This window comes from Pyxicephalus adspersus, chromosome 5, assembly GCF_032062135.1.
Source record: "Pyxicephalus adspersus chromosome 5, UCB_Pads_2.0, whole genome shotgun sequence".
Lineage (NCBI taxonomy): Eukaryota > Metazoa > Chordata > Amphibia > Anura > Pyxicephalidae > Pyxicephalus > Pyxicephalus adspersus.
In genome coordinates, this window is record NC_092862.1 from 129,344,674 (window position 1) to 129,364,469 (window position 19,796).

A 19,796-nucleotide genomic window follows, 5' to 3' on the forward strand; every position below is an offset into this window, starting at 1 on the left:
ATTAATAAACAGTGTTTATATATCGCCAACATATTATGTAGCACTGTACATTAAATAAATAGGTTTTAAACACTTCTATGACAGAACAAAGTTTTTCAGAGATTATATTACTTTATTTTACATAAAGATTTACAAATGAAATAGACAGCTTATTGTAAAGTGCAAATAGTATGGATCCAGTCCAAAGAGGCAAAACATATATACACACAGATTTTTATACCAAACACACTTTAAATATGGTAAATGAGGTTCTGTACAATGGGGGAGAAGAGATAACTTTCTGGATAAAAGCCAAACCATGTAACAGATATAATCTAAAAACTATAAAATTATGCCAATTCTCACATTAGAGAATAATTTGGGGACTTTCCAGAAAGAATAAAATCTACAAAGTGAATCCAGACACTTTGAGATCCTGCGCATTATTCCTTGCTTCAAAATACGTGGTGTCTGTCTCATCATCAGGCTGTGGTATGAAGGGCATAGGCTGGTTCTGCAAAATGTCCCATTCGATGTCATGAAAAAAAGCATGAGCCTTCAGCTCTGTAAAAAGAAAAAAATTAAGGAAGGTTTCTGTAATAAATACACAAATCTATATGAGTATAATAAAAGTTACATAGTCAGGTTGGAAGAAAAAATCAAGTTCAACAACTAGAGAAATAAAACTATCCCAGATATAAAAAAAAAAAAAACAAAACTTCTGAACATAGTTGTCCCAAGATGGGCCCTGACTGTTCACAGACATTTCAGCTCTCCAGTCTTTCTACTCAGGCGTTTATCTACACAAGCATAATATTACGGCTTCATGTTTTTTTCTTTTTCTTTAGTTCTAGGACACTATGTATTAGTTACTGTCTAGTTCTGATTGTTTGTGTCCCCTGTACTTACTACTGCTTGTATTGTAAGTACACATTTATATTTTTGTGGTGGAAGTTAATTGTTTTATGAAAACTCAATAAAATTTATATGAATAAAAAACCCTTTAGACATAGTTGATCCAGAGGAAGGAAAAAAAACCCTGGCACAATTTGCTTCAACAGGCGAAGAAAAATCCTTCCCGATTTCCTGAGGCAATTGGATGTTCTCTGGATCAACAGTCTCCGTTATCCTTACTTTAAAGCTTTAATACCCAGTTATATTCTGTGCTTCTAGAAAAGGATGCATTTTTTTCCTAAAGCAATCTATAGTAGTTGCTGAAACTACTTCCTGAGGGAGCCGATTCCACATTTTCATAAAGCTTACAGTGAAGAATCCCTTCCTTATCCGGAGCTTAAACTTTTCCACCAGACACAAAGAGCACCCCTTGTTCTTTATAATGATCTTAAAGTGAATAGTTGGGAAGAGAATTTTCTGTATGGACTATTTATATATATTCATACAGGGTGCTGATCTCATTCCCCCCCTAAACATCTCTTCAAGAATATATTCAGTTCAGCTAATCTTTCCTCATAGCCGAGTTCCTCCATTCCTTTTATTATATTCCTAACTGTGCTGCCTATCTTATCTATAGGTCTTACCAGTCCTTTCCTGCCCTAAAAATAATTATCAATTATATAACAAGTTTCTGGTAATAGCTTCTCTTTGTGGCCTGAAAACCAGGTGATCCCTACGAGTTAAATACCAATCACTAAACGTGTATGCTTAACAGTTTGTGAAGCAAGCAATAGGCAATGCCAGGGACATGTGACAACGTTAAATAGACTCTGTTGCTGCCTGTTTCAGCACTGGTCCACACTCTTATTGGTGGGATGATCAGAGGATATGGGAGATTTTCTGTAGTTCTATCCTAGGATCATGCTGCTGCTTACTACAACAGTACACAAAACAATGTCATACAGACCATGTGTTACTAGTAAGATCTCCACGCTGCATGATTTTTTTTACATGCATCTAGATCACCTATGCTAGCCGTTTCAAGATTATAAATTAATTTTTAAATATGTCCTCCAAGCAGTAACTATGCAGGCAGACTGTACCTTTTAATCCAGCTCTCTTTGTGTTATCAATGGTGAGGAGAATATCGATTGCACCTTGAGCATTGACAGAAAGGGTTTCATCATCTTCTGGCCATGGAATATCTGACAAAAGCATAAGAATTAGAAAATGAAATGGCAAAATAGGAATAAGATTCAAAAATGTTTGCACATATAAACTAGGTATTACATTTATTAAAAGGGATGACACCAGATACCATTTATTAAGGGAATTTTTTTCACCTGTTAGATTAAATTGAAGCATATTTTGTTTTTTTGTCTTCATCTGGATAAACTGTACATATATAGCTTTCTATTTAGAATATGCAGGTCTTCAGGTATGTTTACTCCCTAGTGGCTGGACTTGATGGACTTGTCTTTTCATAACCTAACTATGCAAGAACACAGATGCCATAATTAACTACATAGCTAAAATAATTCCTCTACAGCTGCCCAAGAGCAACCTCCACATTTTGTGTGTGAACCATGTCCACATAATATGGTATGTCCCTGTCCAGTGAGCATTGATGGCCAGGGCCTATTTTAGTGGGGCAATATTCACTTCTACAATCATTGAATTCAAGAAAGAAAATGATACCAGGGATCAACAGGATGCACAGAGAAGACTTTTTGGACAATAAAGCCAACATCATTTGAGTCTTGGTAGTACTTTTACTGTCAAAAAGGTTAAACTGGCTGACTGTCTCACTATAATGATGTAAATCCAATACCTCTTTTTAAAATATTTTGGAACACTTGCGCAGGAGTCTCGTCATTAAAAGGTGGTATGCCGGTCAGAAACTCAAACAGGCAAACTCCGAGGGCCCACCAGTCCACTGAAGGTCCTAAGGGAAGAGGTGCAAAAAAGACATATGATATATGAGCCAAAAATAAAACATATAAGCCTTCCTAGGTCTCAATGTAATACATATTAAAGTGACTCGGTCATTGGAGAAGTATGGGAGCCGCCATTGCAGGGCCCTTTCTGAAAAAGCTTCATGATTCCAGAATAAGCATACTAACATACCAATGTATGTACACACATTTATCTAAAATATACCCAATAGTGTGTTAATTATATTCTTTCCAAGTCTCCCTGCTCATCCAGATTGTACTAGAACAGATCTAGACAATATTCACATTCCCTATAAGCTACTTTTACCAATATTGAAAGAGTATGTCTGCACACTCAAATTTCTGGTATGTGTGTTCATTGGGAGATGCAAATTTGTTCTGGAACAAACAAATTTGCTGCAGGAAAGAGCCCAACCCATGTGTTCTAAAATACTATGCGATGGATGTTATGCAATGTCTACATACTGTGTCATATTTTCTTTAAGATTATTGGGAAGTAAAACTGAAAGCATAAAAGAACCACTCAATCAGCCCATACATGCAGCAAAATCAAGCTGAGACTTCTCAGAAGCCAAAAACATGCAGCTATGTTATCACTGGTTTGTTAGTGCTGAAATAAAATTGTGTAGGTACATTTAATCTATAGTGGACATGGATTTAAAAAGCAAATATTTACTAAGTGAGAACACCTAGGAATGCTGACTGTGTCTAAGCCAAACCCTAAAAAAGAAAAAAATTATATATAAATATATATCACATGGGATTTGGTGATCTCTGCTACTAACAAAAGGTCCCCTTGTATAAGCTTTATTCTTAATGTGGATCTTCTTTTACTTCTCCCGATTTAATATTACCCCACCAGGCATGAGATCATCAGGGGCACAGCCTTGACATGAACTAAACCCCAGCTCCTTTAACAAAATGTCAACCTCCACAAGAAGACTGAACAAGACATGGTAAGTATTTGGGGAACACAAGCAATACAGTTGGCCAGTCTTTTACCTTATGCTTGCTTTTTTTGTGCTCAGGTTTACCCAATTGTATTCTTTAAATTAATACATAATTGCATTTTCTTTGTGTTTTTTTATCATTTCCCTTGAGTTTAGTTGATAATAAATCTTGAGTTAGAAATATTCTGTAGCAGCATACACAAAGGGCTGTGCTCTTTGTCTTTACAGAACAATCTATTAGCAAAATTAGGTCTTGGATATTTCCACCTATTCTTTGGCACTCCAACCTCCCGTAACAAATACACCCAGAGGTAGAACTGAAAAGCTTCTACTAAATATTACTTCCCTGCTTCATCTACAAGGACAGCTTTGACAGCTGCACCATATAAAGCATCCAGAGAGCCAGTGCAACAGATTCTTAACTGTGTGACAGCATGATATGTTGAACACTGACCTCAGGTCACTATAACTGTATATAAAGCAGCATCCCGCTACCAAAGCAGCAATGCATGTAACTTACCGCACCTCAGGAGTCCTGCATACAAAGAAAACACAAAATATAGAGGTAAATGCTCCACGCTTAAGAAAAAAAGGGGTAAAGTAAAATTGGAGTGTAGTAAACCTCCCTTTCCCTCCACAGGTGTGACAAAAAAAAACTAAATCCAAAAATAAGGGAAGAGGGGACAAAAGCACTTTGGCACAATGCAACATCCCTTTAGGGTATTTTTTGGCAATCCTTACAGCCAATACAGCAACTACTGAATTTCAGCCTGAAGAGGCCTTAATCACACTATTTCATGTATTTTAATTTAAAATTGACAGTTTAATGCCAACTGTACTTTCCCAGTGGCAGTTTGAGAGCTTTCCTACTTTAAGACTGAAAACATGTCACTTTTGTTGCGTCAAGATTTATTCAGTTTATTCCATTGTTGATGGCAAATCAGAAAGAGTTGTTCCCACTCAAAAGGCCGCTCATGACCACCTGAAATGCAAGCGTTGTACCGTTCCCAATACTTTCTGAAATCCCATCCAAGACAGGGATTTCAGAATTTCTGTGTGGAATGCAGTCAGTCCCAGCTGAAAGCCAAGGCAGTTAGGATATTTTTTTGCCTTAAAAAGTTGTCTGTATACACATCTGGGGGTCTCCCCCCCCTTTAGCACATAGGATACATTATGTATCCTCCCTATCTGATGGGACTTTTGCCTTACAAGTGCAAGGTAAAAAAACTAAATTAGTTGTATAAGAAAATGGGTACAGTGAACTGCAGGGTGAAGGCATAGTGTTAAATATTGTATAAAGGGAGCCCTAATATAGCTGCAATACAGGGTTGTGTTTTTTTTATTACTGTAAATACAGGGTCTAAAGTTGAAGTTCAAAATCAGAGATTTTTGTGGTTTTGTATCACTTACATCAGATTGACAGAACTAACTACCTCAATTCAGCAAAATCCCAGGACATTCCTGTCTTCTGGAAAAAAAAAAATCAAAATAAAAGTCAAATGTAGAGGGAGAAACTCACCATGTGGTTTCCCCAGTAACAATTCAGGAGCCAAGTAGTCAGGTGTTCCCAGGATTTTCTCATTCTCAGCTGGTGCTGCTCCTCTCCGCACGCTCTTTGGTGTTCTGTATGGAGTCTCTGCCTGCCCCTGAAGAGGACATATAATAAATATATTGGTTTTCTGCCTCTTACTTCCTCCACCAATTTCAGCAACACGGATGAAAACCTATACAAATGCATTTTTGTAATACAATTTGCGTATAAATTATCAGGTTTTTGGAATGTATTTTCTTCAAAGTAGATGAACTTCCACTGTGAGTGAATAACAAACCAGTTCCTTGTGTGCCTAACCTTTTATTTTCTCTTGCAATCCTTGGAAGCCCTCAACCCCAGGAGCTCCATATCAATATTATACTAATAAAAAGTTATCCCATCCCCCCCCCCCCAATGTTGGCCAGCGAGGCTGCTTATAACACTAAAATGAGAGGGACTGGAAGTTTTCATGATGTTACTAGGGTTGCAAATGACAGAAAGATGCAGACAGTGACACAGCAGGAGGAGAGGACCCTGTCCAGAAGAGCTTACAATCTAGGAGGGGGGGGGGGGGGGGGAAGTATCACAAGTATAGGGTATTACTACAATTTGTTTGTACATACCTGGAAGTTCTTAGATCTGTCTTTTTGTGCTGGAGTAACAGCCACTGGGTAGGATCCTGTACAACCCAGGGAGAAATTTATTTTGTCCATGGAGCCAACACTCACTCTGGAAGGTTCCGAGAGGTGTGAAGCATTGATGGAGCTGTTATAGCTCCGAAAAGCCACAACAGTCCGCTTTTTAGAATGCGGCAGTATTCTGGTGGTGGCTGGAGATGCAAAGGATTCATTGGTGATATCAGCTAGCACCCGCCCTCTGTGTGTGTTCTCTTCTTGGTCACCTTTAAAGGTTTCAGCTGTATTGGCATCTTCTGGAGATGACCCTTTACCAATATCATCTTGAGACTCAACAGAAAGTTCCTTCATGCTTTTATCCACATCAGAAAGTTCTTTTTCCATGGAGGTATTACTAAAAGGATCAGAATTCCTGCTTGGACTCGTCTTCCAAGCATCGATATTCATCGATTTAGCATCAGGACTCCTATGTGCCTGCTCACAGTTTTCATCTAGTTCACAAAGCAAATTCTTGGCCACCAGGTTTGCAGAGCACAGCTTCTCTGGAGTCCGTGGAGCAGGTACAAACTCATTTTCCAGATTTTCAGCATTTGCAACATCTTTTTGGAGGCCGGTAAGAAAGAGAGCGTCAATTTCCATGGTTAAACCTGTACTGGGGTTAATCTGATCGATTTTATATGCACGTTTATACTGAGAATTAGTCTTTTTTTCTGATGCGTTTTGCCCAGGGCTTGTCTCGACTTGGGAAAAACTTCTTTTGATTGTGGATCTTTCCACATTGTCATCTACAATGTGCCTTAAAGGATCCAGAGAGGAACTAGCCAGCCAAGGAGGTGATTCTGGAGACCTTGGCAAACGTCTTCTCACATTTGTATCAAAGTTCTCCTTTTCTTCTTGTGTGTTAGGATCATAAAGGCATTTTCGGATGAAGCCCTTGGAGTTTGAACCACCAATAGGAGTTTCCTCAAGTTCATTGGTGTTGTTTAGATTTTCTGATTTCTTGTATGTCCTGCGACGAACAATGGGGGAGATGGCAGATTCCAAAACTTTTATACTCTTGGCAACTTTGCCCACATGGATGTTGCTCAGAGATTTACCAGACATACTGTTCTTCAGGCGGCTAGAACTTAAATATGATGGTCCATCTGGATCCTAAAAAATACAGTACAGTTAACAGGACTGACTAATTTGCCTACTTTAGCAAGTTTTTTTTTACCTTTATTTGGTATACTGTTTTAAATACCAAAAGGATACTTTTTTTTTTTTTAATTCTTATCTTATTTATTCTATTTTTTCAAACTGACTGTTTAGAAAACCAACTTGTCAGCAAAACTATCAAATTCTATCACCATATTAGGCTTACATAATGTCACAGAACGGTTGTCAACAGTTGCAACATGAGAACAATGCCATTAAGCGCAGAACGTTCTTGGTCCCTGACTAAAGCTACGTACACACGTCAGATTTTTATCGCCCGATAATCGGCATCGGCCAATTGTCGGGCGAAAATCTGCCGTGTGTACAGTCGGTGTCGTCCATCGTCCGGATGACCGACCTGCCGGATCCACGGACGATGGATGACAGCCGATCTTAATGAAAGGGAAGGGGAGAGCGCGCAGCAGGGTGCCGCTCCGTCGCTCTCCCCCTCCCCTCTCCATAGAGCATGAACGGTGCTGTATGTACAGCACCGTTCATGCATCGTGCACTCCCTTGTCGTTGGAAAGGATCGTGAAAGATCCTTTCCAATGACAAAAATTGCAAGTGTGTACGCAGATTTATGCAATGCTGAGCAGTATCTCCAACTTTACTCTAACCTAGCCTTTCTACACCTTTTTGACATGGTGGAATCCTTGAAATAACCTTTAGATATTCCATAGGTATATCCACAGATCACAGTAAATTAGCATGGTGGTCATTAGGAAGAATGTCACCCCTACAGACAGCCTAAGATATTACTGCGGTCAGCTAAACTGACCTGAGAGGCTTAAACTGCAACCCCCAGCAACCTCTGGAGGAATTATGGGAATTCTATGGAATCCTGGTTGAGAAAAACTGCTCTAACTTCAACTGCTGCATAAAGGCATTAAAGCCAAAAAGCCAGGAAACTAGCACTTTCAGCAGCCGATTAAAAATGGAAACTTATGTATTTCTCACTGCAAGTTTTCTATAAACCTAAAATTGGATTTTTTTTGCATTGCTGCATATACATGTAGCCAAGCACAGTCACATTAGTTGAATCACACAGAGTATACAGTCAAAAGGCTAAAGATGTTCCTAAGCAACTCAGATTCCACTTTAGCCCTGTCCAGTTCATTTTACTTGGAGCCCTTGAGATTTCCCTGCTTCCCCCTGTCATGCAGGCTATTGAACGTCATGAAACCAGACTGTTTAAATCCATGCTATATATTAACCCATCTTGTATACTTTCAATGTGCAGTAATTTCAGGACCCACCTGGTTGGGATTTTCCCATTTTGGACTGCTGCAATAATCAGACTCCATACTGGACAGACATAAATGGGACTGACTGCTGGTGCTGGAAGTGCCCAGCCGTGCTCTAGACTTCAGGAGGTTTGGCGTAAGGCATTTCACCGGCATACAAGGACTGCACATACTGGCTTCAGAATCTGCACAGAAAGTCAAAGAATGCAACTTAACTGCAAAGTTCTCAGAAAAGAACATGAAGCCTAAAACTAAATACATTAGCTGAACTGGGATGTGGTTTGCTTTCACATAGACAGGATGGAAGGTAAGCTTCTCGCTACCTTCCCGGATGGTACAATTTTATATGTAGATGGTTAGATGTCATGGAGTGGAAAAGGATTCACAACGGGTTTATAGGGGTGCTTCTATTGTATTAGGTGACATGAGGTTAGGATGATATCGCTTGTAGTAATATTTAGGTCACTTGTCTTTTTTAATTTTTGGCCTTAGTGGTTATGATGTATATATTCATCTATGGTTGGTGTATTTTACATGATTGTATTGTGTGTTATTTTTGTATTGTGATATGTGCTGTATCTGGTATTATTTTTTAATGAAAATCCATAAAACAAAAAAACAAACAAAAAAAAAGACAAAGCATTTAGGTTGTAAACTTCGAAAGTTAACGAGGAACTAAAACCCACCTGTTCAATTTTGCTGATTGAATGAATAACTGAACTCCCATGCGCCTGTGTGGGAGTTTCGTTGCAGCTTGGCCAAACAAAATTGCTGAACACTGGAATGCCAAAGAAGAGAAGGGAGGGCAGTGCCCATGGCAGAATGGGGACAGGCGAGTATGCCCAGGGTTTAGTTCCGCTTTAATGTTTTAAAAATGCTTTAAAGTTCACAATTAACAGGACTGCAACGCAGGGATGCTCAAATTATGTAAATCAAAGATCAAGCCCCCTGCAAAGATTAGTCCCCCTGCATATCTGCATTTGGGTTTCCCTGACCTGAGCAGAATAGAAGTTGTATCAACACAAAGGTAAGCAGTCTGCAAATAGCGGATACATGCGTAGTCATGTAGCTGAGTACACAAACACAACCATTAAACAAAGTAAGGAATACTTACGTGATATAAGTAGCTTGCTGGCTTTAGCAGAGTTTTCCTTATTTCTCATGATAATTGGAGTGGAATTTCCTTGTGAGCTCTCATTAAATACTGGTGTCATTGAGGAGACAGACGCCTGCATCTTACCTCGAACTGGAGAGTTCTGTTCATCACAAACAAAACACATGCATATCGTTAAAAGTAAAACAAACTTTACTTAGAAGTTAAAGTTAAACTGTAGTAAATGGCTCTCATTAAATGGGATTTGCCATTAAGTATAAATACTCTCCGTGGACTGAGGTGTCCCCAGCTCAGATTCCCAATTTGATGCGATATTGGCAATGTAGTATTTCTGTTTTTATAGATTTAGGGTCCTATTGTGATCTGTTCTATGGACGCAGCAGGTAGTGGTAAGTATATATTAGTAATGACACATCCCGGAGAGGGAATACCATTTACAATTCTTTACTACCACTGGTGGTAGTGAGCTGGGCAATAGCTGTACTTAAGTTCTGTTTTTCTTTAATGTGTCATGAATATTAAAAGTAACATATGCTGCCCTTGCTGAACTAATTCTATAGAATGCCAATTGCCTGGATATAAAGCTGATCCTTTGGTTTCAGTAGTAATTCACACACCCGAAACAAGCATGCAGATAAATGTAAGACAAGTTGTGGTATTAAAAAGCAGAGAACTGGAACACAAACCAGGCAAGCAGAATTTTTTAGAATCATCTTAGGCACATCAATTTAGATTATCTCTCAGTTTTAATTTGTAATTCTAGTCCGACATGATAGAAATCAAATTAGATCTGGTAGAATGCTGGAAGGGAATCTGAAACATTAATATAGTTCCTTTATTATAAAACAACTGCAATACTAAAAAAATGTTTTCCTTATATATATAGGACATAGGACAGACCTATGTGTACAAGCTGTGATACTGTCCAATTTTTTTCCCATAGGACATAAACAAAAAATAAAACCAAAAAAATAAAATAAATAAATACTTACAAATCCCAGAGAACTAATAAGAGAAAGAACTTGTCCTGGGGTGCGGAAATAGTCTCGCTTGGGTTTGGCCATTGAAGGTGTTGTTAAAATGTCGAACATGTTGATCTCTTAAAATACAAAGAAAAGAATCATTGCGAGTCCAAACAAAGAAAGGAATTACATATACTTCAGTTCATTATTTTCTTCCTGGTGTGTAAACTGCAGCTGGCCGTACTTCCACTAAAAAAAAATGTGACCCTGAATACCCCCTATGCCTGTACAACCCAACACTTACCAACCTTAACCCCAAACTACGTCCTTAAATTAAAAGAAAGTATGGGGTGTGGTCCGAATTTTTTTTTTTTTTTTATTTGAACGTTTTGCTATTTGGTCATCTACTAAGCAATCCAGTCAGCATTTTTAATGTAAAGAATAGTTCTCACTTTTATTCTTACCTATAGAAGCCCTCTGTGGTTTCTTCCATGGAAAGAAAATGAAATAGCAGGCTGTTCTGCAATGCTATAGCTTTAGTTAAGCAACCACATTCTGTGTACCCTTTGTCATGCATTATATTTAAAAATTAAATATAATATGGAAACGGGTGTATATGTTGAATAGACCCAAACAAGTATAGTTTGCCTTTGTGCCCAGGGTCTATAGGTCCTGAGTCTGAACCACACAGCATCCAAAATTCAAGTGCCAGAGGAAACTTGCCAATATGGTAATCTCCATACATTGTCGGAATAAAGTTTTAAAAAAGTCACACACATCAAAGACAGTGATCAAAATGTAAGGAAAGCCTTTCCAATAAGAAATAAGCCTGAACATTTGGTGCTGGTGAAATATGTGCCAGTCTGCAAGTGATAAAATGTGGATAGACACGCAGGTATGATCAAACCATGCTTTTTTATATGTCTGTACCCACAACTCCGACAGCTGTGGGGCATCTGTTAAGCCCACAGAAATTAAATAATCTCCCAATCATAACCAAATTTTGGCAGCAAACTTAATTCTTTAAAGAACAATTTGACAGAATGTACAGAATTAGCTCATATTTGTGATGCAAATGAACCAAAAAGAAATCTAAATGTTTTTGTTTTCTATGTACAAAGGTCCTTTCAGGCAAATACACAATGCATTCATTCTTACCTCGCTTCAGAGTGACTTTGGAGAGACCAAAGTCTGTTAGCTTAATGTGACCCTCGTTAGAAATCAGCATATTATCAGGTTTCAGATCCCTGTGTAAGAAACACATGGCAGAGTTGTAAAATTCCCTTTTAAGCATACACAGTGACAAGACATCAGTTGTTCATACTGAGTAGATGAAGAGCAAGAACTGTATATTTGTAAAGTGTCGTATAGATTGTTATTTTTAAGGCAGAATACAGTACATTTCCAAACTTTTACATGGCAATATATTTCACAATAACAGTGTTCAACCCAGAAAACAGGGTGGCAGCCTCTTAATTGTGACCCAACTTTTCAGTAACCCTAAAAAAAAGCCAGGTGGTTACTGAAAAGTGCCGGGTGGTGCGCCCAGCGAAAAAGGGCTGGGGAGAACACTGCAATATATGTTCACATAGCTCAAGCCAAAATCTACACATTTGTAATAGTCAGCAGTAACTTTATTGTCTCTTTTCCTATTCAAGCAATTAGCACCTTGTTATGCCCGTCATTAGGATTTTATGCACAACAGTTTTTGCCCTGAACATAATAATGACAATATATATCCAAACATACATTATGGCTCTCAATGCCTCAGATATCCTATACTTCAGCGGTTGCTAACCGGTGGACCGTGACTACATTTTTGATGGTCCGCGGCTCTGGCCGGTGCGTCCTCCAGCGGGGTCAGGAAAAGGGGTGCACTGGCCAGAGCCTGCCTCTGGTATGCATTGCAGGCTCAGGGCAGGTTCTAGCATCACAACGTCACTCTGGGGGAAGTTTCTTGCTGGTCCGGAGTCTGCAAATTTAGTGGTCAGCGACGTCCAAAAAGTTGGCGGCCACTGCTCTACCTTCAATATCTGTCCTTCTGTTCCCCTTGTTTTGTTTCCCCAGTTAGTACCCTGTGCAGGTTACTCCCTTCCCCTTTGGTTATTTTTCAAATATTTACATACACTATTGGTTGGCTTGGTATCCATATAGTATATTTTCGCGTGATAAAAGAAGCAGATTTTTATTCAATATATATTCTTTTACCTTTGCAACAGACTTCTTACATGTCACTTTTTTTTATATAGTGCTGGTAATTTATGGTATTTTATATTTTTTTGCAAAGTTTGTAACTTCCTATTTATAAAATAAATATTAAAACAAAAAATACACGTTTGCCCTTCTCAAGGCATTTTACCTGTGGATTATGCCGTGCCTGTGCAGGTAATCTAGAGCCAGGGCCACCTCGGAGATGTATTTGACTGCCATGTCTTCATCAAAATAACCATAGATGTGCAAAAGTGACTTCACATCTCCGCCAATGAGATATTCCATGACCTGACATGAAAAAGAAATTACTGTTAAAAATAAGCAGAACAGAGACATATTTAACCCCCCTAGCGTTCTAATTCTGTCATTTTTTGATGCAAAAAGTGATCCTATTTTTTTTGCGTAGAAATTTTTGTTTATATTGTGGGCCTGTAATTCTTAGGATTAACTCCCGGGTATAATTATTATATTTATTTGTTATATTAGAATCATAATTTATAAAATAATACATAATTATAAATCATTATTATAAAAAATAATGAAATATTAGCCCAAAACAATGTAATTTATCCAAAAAAAAAAAATTATCAAAAATTTCCTTCTGAAATTTTCCAAACAAGGGTGCAATATTATTGATTAATAATAATATAAATTATATGCAGATTTTAGAAAAAAAATTTACTTCAATTCAGGAAGTGATTAAAAAGTCATTAAAAGGTTAGATCAAGGTCAGGGCTAATAGCGTGCAAAATGTAAATCAGGGCACTGCGCAATGATGCTTGGTGCACTACAATATGTATTTATACTTTTATTATATGTTTTGATGTGTTTTTACTTTAAAAAAAAAAATTTAAAAGCAGATTACATAGTAATCTGCTTTTAAATTTCCCTCCCCCAGAATCCATCACTCCACCGCATCATACGGAAGATGTCACACATCTTGCCGGGTGATGCGGTGGGGATGTCCCCGCCCTACTTCATTCCCCTGCTCGCATCTCCCGAAAGCTGATCTCCGGGTGATGCGAGCAGGAGAGTGAGCAGCGGGGACATCATCCCCTACTCCCGGAGGGTGAGATCAGCCTCCGGGAGTAGGGGATGATGTCCCCGCTGCTCACTCTCCTGCTCGCATCACCCGGAGATCAGCCTCCGGGAGATGCGAGCAGGACAGCAGTAGATTCAGGGGGTGCTGCCAGCGGGAAATCTCCGCTGGCATCACCCTCTGGATTTACTATTGGTGATCGCATCTGCAGTTAGAAATCCTGCATGGTGCATCGCATCTAACTGCAGATGCGTGCATCGGGGTGGTGGGGGCCCGGGCGGTATTTAAAAGCAGATTACTCCGTAATCTGCTTTTAAATTTCCCGCCCGGCCACGCCCCCCGACGGAGAAGCGCCCCGCCATCACAGCGGGATCATGAGATCGCCGCTGGAGCGCGGGGATAAGGTAAGAGGGACCCTCAAAGGTACCCCGAGTGTGACTCGGGATTACTGCTTTTTGCAATTTTTTCCACCCCGAGTCACACTCGGGAATACCGCTAGGGAGGTTAAAGACATAAAGGGCCTTTTAACATTTTTAAGTTATGGAGCACAATGATCTTTATTTTCTACTCAGTTTTGTGAATTTGAAATAAGCAAAATACAAACAGTGCTGTGTGTGTTCCGGTCTATGAGGAAAGACCTGGATACTTCTAAACAACAATTTTAGCTTGGGATGCCAAAGGTCACGTGATATGCAATGTCAATGTTCTCCTCTGTTCTGCTAGAAGTTTCGGACTTTACAGGCACAGACAGCCACTCAATAGAGAGCAAGTATGTTTTTGCTACACACATACACCAAGGACAGTCAAATACGACAGGCTTACAGTCAGTTTACTGTAAAAAAAGACATCTCAGAGTTCACCCAGAAATTTTTTTAAGCCGGGTGTGGGGAAATTGTAGGCGGGTGGCAGACCCTGTATTGTGACCCAACTCTTTAGTAACCACCTAAAAACAGTTGGGTGGTTAGTGAAATGTGTGGTGGTGGTGTGCCTGATTAAAAGGGGCTGGGGAGACCACCGCATCTATATATAAATAATGACACTGAATATCCTGACATGTACTTAAGCTAAAATGAAAAAGGATTTTATTTACACGTTTTATTTTTGTGGAAATAATACTATAAAAAAATAACCTAAAACAGATACAGATTCTTGCAAAATTGACACAATCATGTTGTTCTTTCTACATCACATGACCCAGGCGCGAGATCGGGTGACATAGGCAATCAAGAATTAAGGGGCTGTGCTGCACTTTTTTTTTTTTTAAAAAAACTGAATTTTCACTTAACATAAAAATGTTTCTACCCTTTTATGCAAAGTGAAATTTCTGAGTTTAGGTACGCTTTAATTCTTCAACAATCCGGATCATAGTCATTTAATTGCACCCAATGTGTGTGACAGCAGCTGTGTGCAGGATAAGCCAATATTAAACCTTCCTGCAAGGACAAGAGGCCCTGTCTCCCTGTGGACTGAATGAAATCCGACTTGTCTGAGCTCAGACATCTCTTACCAGATAGATGTTGTTGGCTGATTGGAGAGAGTAGTACAAATGCACAATAAAAGGACTTTTGCTCAGTGCGAGAGCGTCTCTCTCTGCTTGGACCTGATGAACCATATTCTTATTAATCATGTCTGCTTTCTTCACCACCTAAAAGAAAAAAAAAAAGCAAACCAGAATTTAAAGCAGCAACATTTAAGCTTCTAGTACTTTGTAGGAAATAAAACTGGGCACAAGGGTATTGAACCATTCAAGCGATTTGATTAAATTTACAGTTAAGTAACATGAACGATTGTCTCCCTTACAGATAGCCAAAAAGGTAATTGGGGTCACTGACCTGAGAGGCACACATTTCCCAAGGAACACCTAGAAATCTCCATAGGATCTATATTTATAGTTTAAACTGTAACATGTACTTAGATAGCAATGTCAGTTGAATACAAGACTTGAGATATAAATTCTATCACCGATAGAATATTGGCATCAGTTCTACTGAAATGCTAGGCTTGCATTATGCAAATTGTTCTTGATGGCCTTTTTGATTGATGTTACAATTATTTTAAATTGATCTTTTTAATTACAAGTATTTTTTGATGGATCAACCACTTGTTTAATACTCAAAATAGAGTTAAGACCATTTTTACTATTTTATATATCTGAAATTGATCACGACACAAAAAGTAGTTTAGTTTACGTATAATGGTGAAGGGCCTTTTCACACCTGGGGTAGAGAACCAAGAAGATGGCCACTGCTGTACAACCAGAACTGACACACCAGGTGACCACAATTAAAGGCGGTTGTGACACCGGTATTCCAACGGAAACAATGTGGTGAAAAGTGACTTGTTTTTGAAAATCATGCTGTTATCTGATGCAGCCATGTGCAAAAATGGGATTGGTTGGGACTGCATTTGAATCTGTGGCAGAACACTGCAGAAGGGATGAGCAGGTCCGCAGATTTCGGTGAACCAATTTCGCGAAACCATTGGAGGATCAAGGAAATCATTACAATCCCCGGTACTAAAGGTTAATTAACCTCTAGTGCCCCGGGATCGCAGTGGATTCTCAGGGCTGCATTCATTCTTGCAGCCTTGGGAATCCTCTTGTTTGCAATCCCCAGGACTAGAGGTTAATAAACCTCTAGTGCCCGGGGATTGCAGTGGAACTGCAGATGAACTCTCAATGAGAGTTCGCCTGCAGTCACAGCTGATTGGAGGCACTCGCGTGTACTTATCAGTCCGGTGACCGTGGGAACTGAACTGGAGATGAACTCTCACTGGAGAAACTATTGAGAGTTCATCTGCAGTTTCACACCAATCCCCAGGCACTAGAAGTTAATTAACCTTTAGTGCCACGGGATAGCAGTAGATTCTTAGGGCTGCATTCATTCATGCAGCCCTGGGAATCCTGTGTTCAATCCCTGGCACTAGATGGTAAATGGGGACAAGTCTCCCTATTCAAAACCTCTAGTGCTCTCTGATTGGCTGAAGAAAGCCTTCACTGAGCACCAGAGGTATGGAATAGGGAGACTTGTCCCCATTTAACCTCTAGTGCCCAGGTGATCAAACACTGAGCTGATCGATGAATGCAGCCGTGGTTGCAATCCTTGACCAGCACCGATCACAATTTTTTTTTAATTCAATCTCATTTGGCAAATTTACACCGCTGGTTCTCGTTTACAATTTCGGTAAGCGGGAGCGGCCGAATTTGCCGCAAGATCGAGTTTTAAAAACTCGCTCATCCATTCGATGCAGCTCACCACAGGTGTGAAATGACCCTAGAATTATTTTGATGCATGATAGACATTCTTCCCAAAAATCATGACTATTATGACCAATTTGAAAATATCACATAGAACATGGCTATCAAAGTTATCTTAAACAACACAAAGACAAAGCTTCTTCAAACATTTATCTTTGTCTTGTACTATAAAGCTACGTACACACGGCAGATTTTTATCGCCCAATAAGCGGCATCGGCCAATTATCGGGCGAAAATCTTCCGTGTGTACAGTCGGTGTCGTCCATCGTCCGGACGACCGACCTGCCGGATCCACGGACGATGGACGACAGCCGATCGTAAGTTCATGCATCGTGCACTCCCTTGTCGTTGGAAAGGATCGTGAAAGATCCTTTCCAACGACAAAAATTGCAAGTGTGTACGCAGCTTAACCCAAACTACAAACATCTGAAATGCTCAGTTTATTGATAAACAATAAGAAAAACGTGCGGATAGATTTTAAGATTAGATTTATTTGAAACAAATCATCCAGCAAACACAGTTGAGATAAGATTGTTTTTATCAAGTCTGATATTGTGTTTGTTTTAGTTGAAGGTTGGAATGCTGACTTGCCGGATTCATTGAATTTACAAGATACTCCCATAGGGCAGACAGTAAATAATGACATGAAAGTACTGCAACATTCACCCTCCCAAACTATGCAATTGAAGAAACACTGAACTTTGCCTGTTATAAGTACCAAGTGCGCATTACAAAAGGGATCAGTGTTTCTCAACCTTTTTATCACGAGGGAATCCCTGAAATAAGTCTCAGGTCTTCAGCGATCCCTCCTATAGTTACTATATCCACAGCTCACAGTATAATATTGTGGAGGTCAGTGGGAAGAATGTCTCTTACATTGGTCATTGGGATGAATGTCACCCTTACAGATAGCCAAAAAGATCATTGGTATATATTAAAGTGACTTAAGAGGTACAAATTGCTCAAGGAACCCCTAAAAATCCCTGGAAGAAGTCTCAAGGAACCTCTGCTATAAATACTATATCTGCAACTCAAAGTACATTAGTGTAAAGTAGAAAGAATTTCATCCTTACAGATCACCAAAAAGATCATTAGCGTCACCTAAACTGACCTGAGAGGCACAAATATCTCAAGGAACCCCCAGCAACCTCTGGAGGAACCCTGGGGTTCCATATGACCCCGGTTGTAAATCACTGGAAGGTATGGAAAGGACTTGATACCGTCCAGCAGCACCCACACTGTCCTACCCCCATCGGAACTCAGTATTGGGATTTAATAAAGCGGAAGTAAACCCAAAACAAGAAAAAAAAAATCACGCTTACCTTCAGTCTCGCAGATCAGTCAATCTGTGGGGAAGTTTCTTCCATCGGGTCCCACGTTGTCCCAGTATCTGTTTTTGGCCCGGTGCAGAGAGAGAAGCAGGCGCCGCCATCTTCCACTCTCTTCTTCCTAGGTCACCCGCATGCTTGAGATCGGCATTTTTTCCCCTATTGATGAAAGGCTTCCCGGGATGCATGACGTACATATGGCGGGAGGCTCTGTGCTCCCATTCATTCTTGATTGCCTAGGCCTTTTTTTTAATGCACTTAATAAAAACACTAACAAACAAAATTTTTATGTTAATTAAAAGGGTTGTCTACCCTTTTATGTAAAGTGAAAATTTCTGAGTTTAGGTACACTTTAACTCAAAAATGTTGCAGGGGGAGCATTTCTCTCCGCCAGAACTAATTCAGTAGCAAAATAGCAGAGGGTATTTGTAAATTAGCTGAGGGTGCATGCAGACTAGTGCATGGTGGTGTGTTGGGGTGCCAGTCACGTTGATGCATCTTCCTAATGTGAGGCAACAAAGTAACATGTGAGGGCAAAAATGCAGCATGCATGACTTCTAGTGGCTTGTAATTGATTGGCTGACCCATTCACAGCAATTGACTAGAATGCAGCATGCAGATTGGGCTGGTGTGAATAGACCCTGGCTTTCACCAAGACCATGAGGACCCCCATTGTGCCCCAAGGGAACTTGGGGTTCCCCACAGAGCCTAAAAGGGGGCCCCGGGTTCTCCACAGAGCCTAAAAGGGGGCCCCGGGTTCCCCACAGAGCCAATAAACCATGTCTTTGCATTTAAATTCCAAGCACAAGTCCAGGTATACTTCTATGACCAGTCTAGATTATAGGAACCCTCCCTATAATTTTAGGCATTTCATGGGTCCGCAGCCCTCCACCAACCTTGACAGCGAACAGCTTGCTGTTGTTCTTCCGACGAGCCAGATAAACCTTCCCAAAGGCGCCTCGGCTGATGGGCTTCACGATGCTAAAGTCCTCGATGGAGGGTGGCTGCGGCACGGAAACCTTTCTGTCCCCACACAGGGACGAGTCCCCCTTCTCCGCCGTGTCCGTCTCCCCGAACCCCATATTGCCCTCTACAACCCGTGTGTCCGCACTCCGCCACTCCAGTTTGAAATTAAGCCACACCTCCGCGTGACGTCAAAAAACTTTTCACACCAATTAGACGTTCTTCTCATGAAAGCACATGATGGCTGGATGCACACAGATTATTTGTCAAGGTATCAGAGACCACGCCCACCAGCGAACTTTCTGTAGCCATCTTGGATTAGGGCAAAACATGTTTGTGCTTGTTACAGCTGTAGGGTGGGATGTAGACTGTGGTGTGCACAGATTATTATTATTAACTATTATTATAATATATTATATAACTATTATTATTATTAATAATAATAATAATAATAAACAGTATTTATATAGCTATTGTCTGGGGTGTTATGTTTGTACAAGTCACCCAATATATATCATGTGGGTTTAGATGCTTCAAT

At 39.8% G+C, this 19,796-nt stretch overlaps 1 protein-coding gene across 1 annotated transcript; it reads right to left on the bottom strand.

Annotated features, from left to right (window-relative positions):
* Positions 1 to 91: 91 nt before the first annotated feature.
* Positions 92 to 19,576, bottom strand: MASTL (microtubule associated serine/threonine kinase like). The gene is made up of 12 exons (XM_072412683.1): positions 19,192 to 19,576; positions 15,219 to 15,356; positions 12,821 to 12,960; positions 11,620 to 11,708; positions 10,492 to 10,598; positions 9,500 to 9,641; positions 8,398 to 8,570; positions 5,933 to 7,096; positions 5,298 to 5,424; positions 2,705 to 2,818; positions 1,977 to 2,078; positions 92 to 543 (listed from the first exon to the last, which is right to left on the bottom strand). The coding sequence occupies exons 1-12, from the start codon at positions 19,375 to 19,377 to the stop codon at positions 386 to 388; spliced, it is 2,640 nt and encodes an 879-aa protein (XP_072268784.1). The 5' UTR covers positions 19,378 to 19,576; the 3' UTR covers positions 92 to 385.
* Between the last annotated feature and the right edge of the window lie 220 nt (positions 19,577 to 19,796).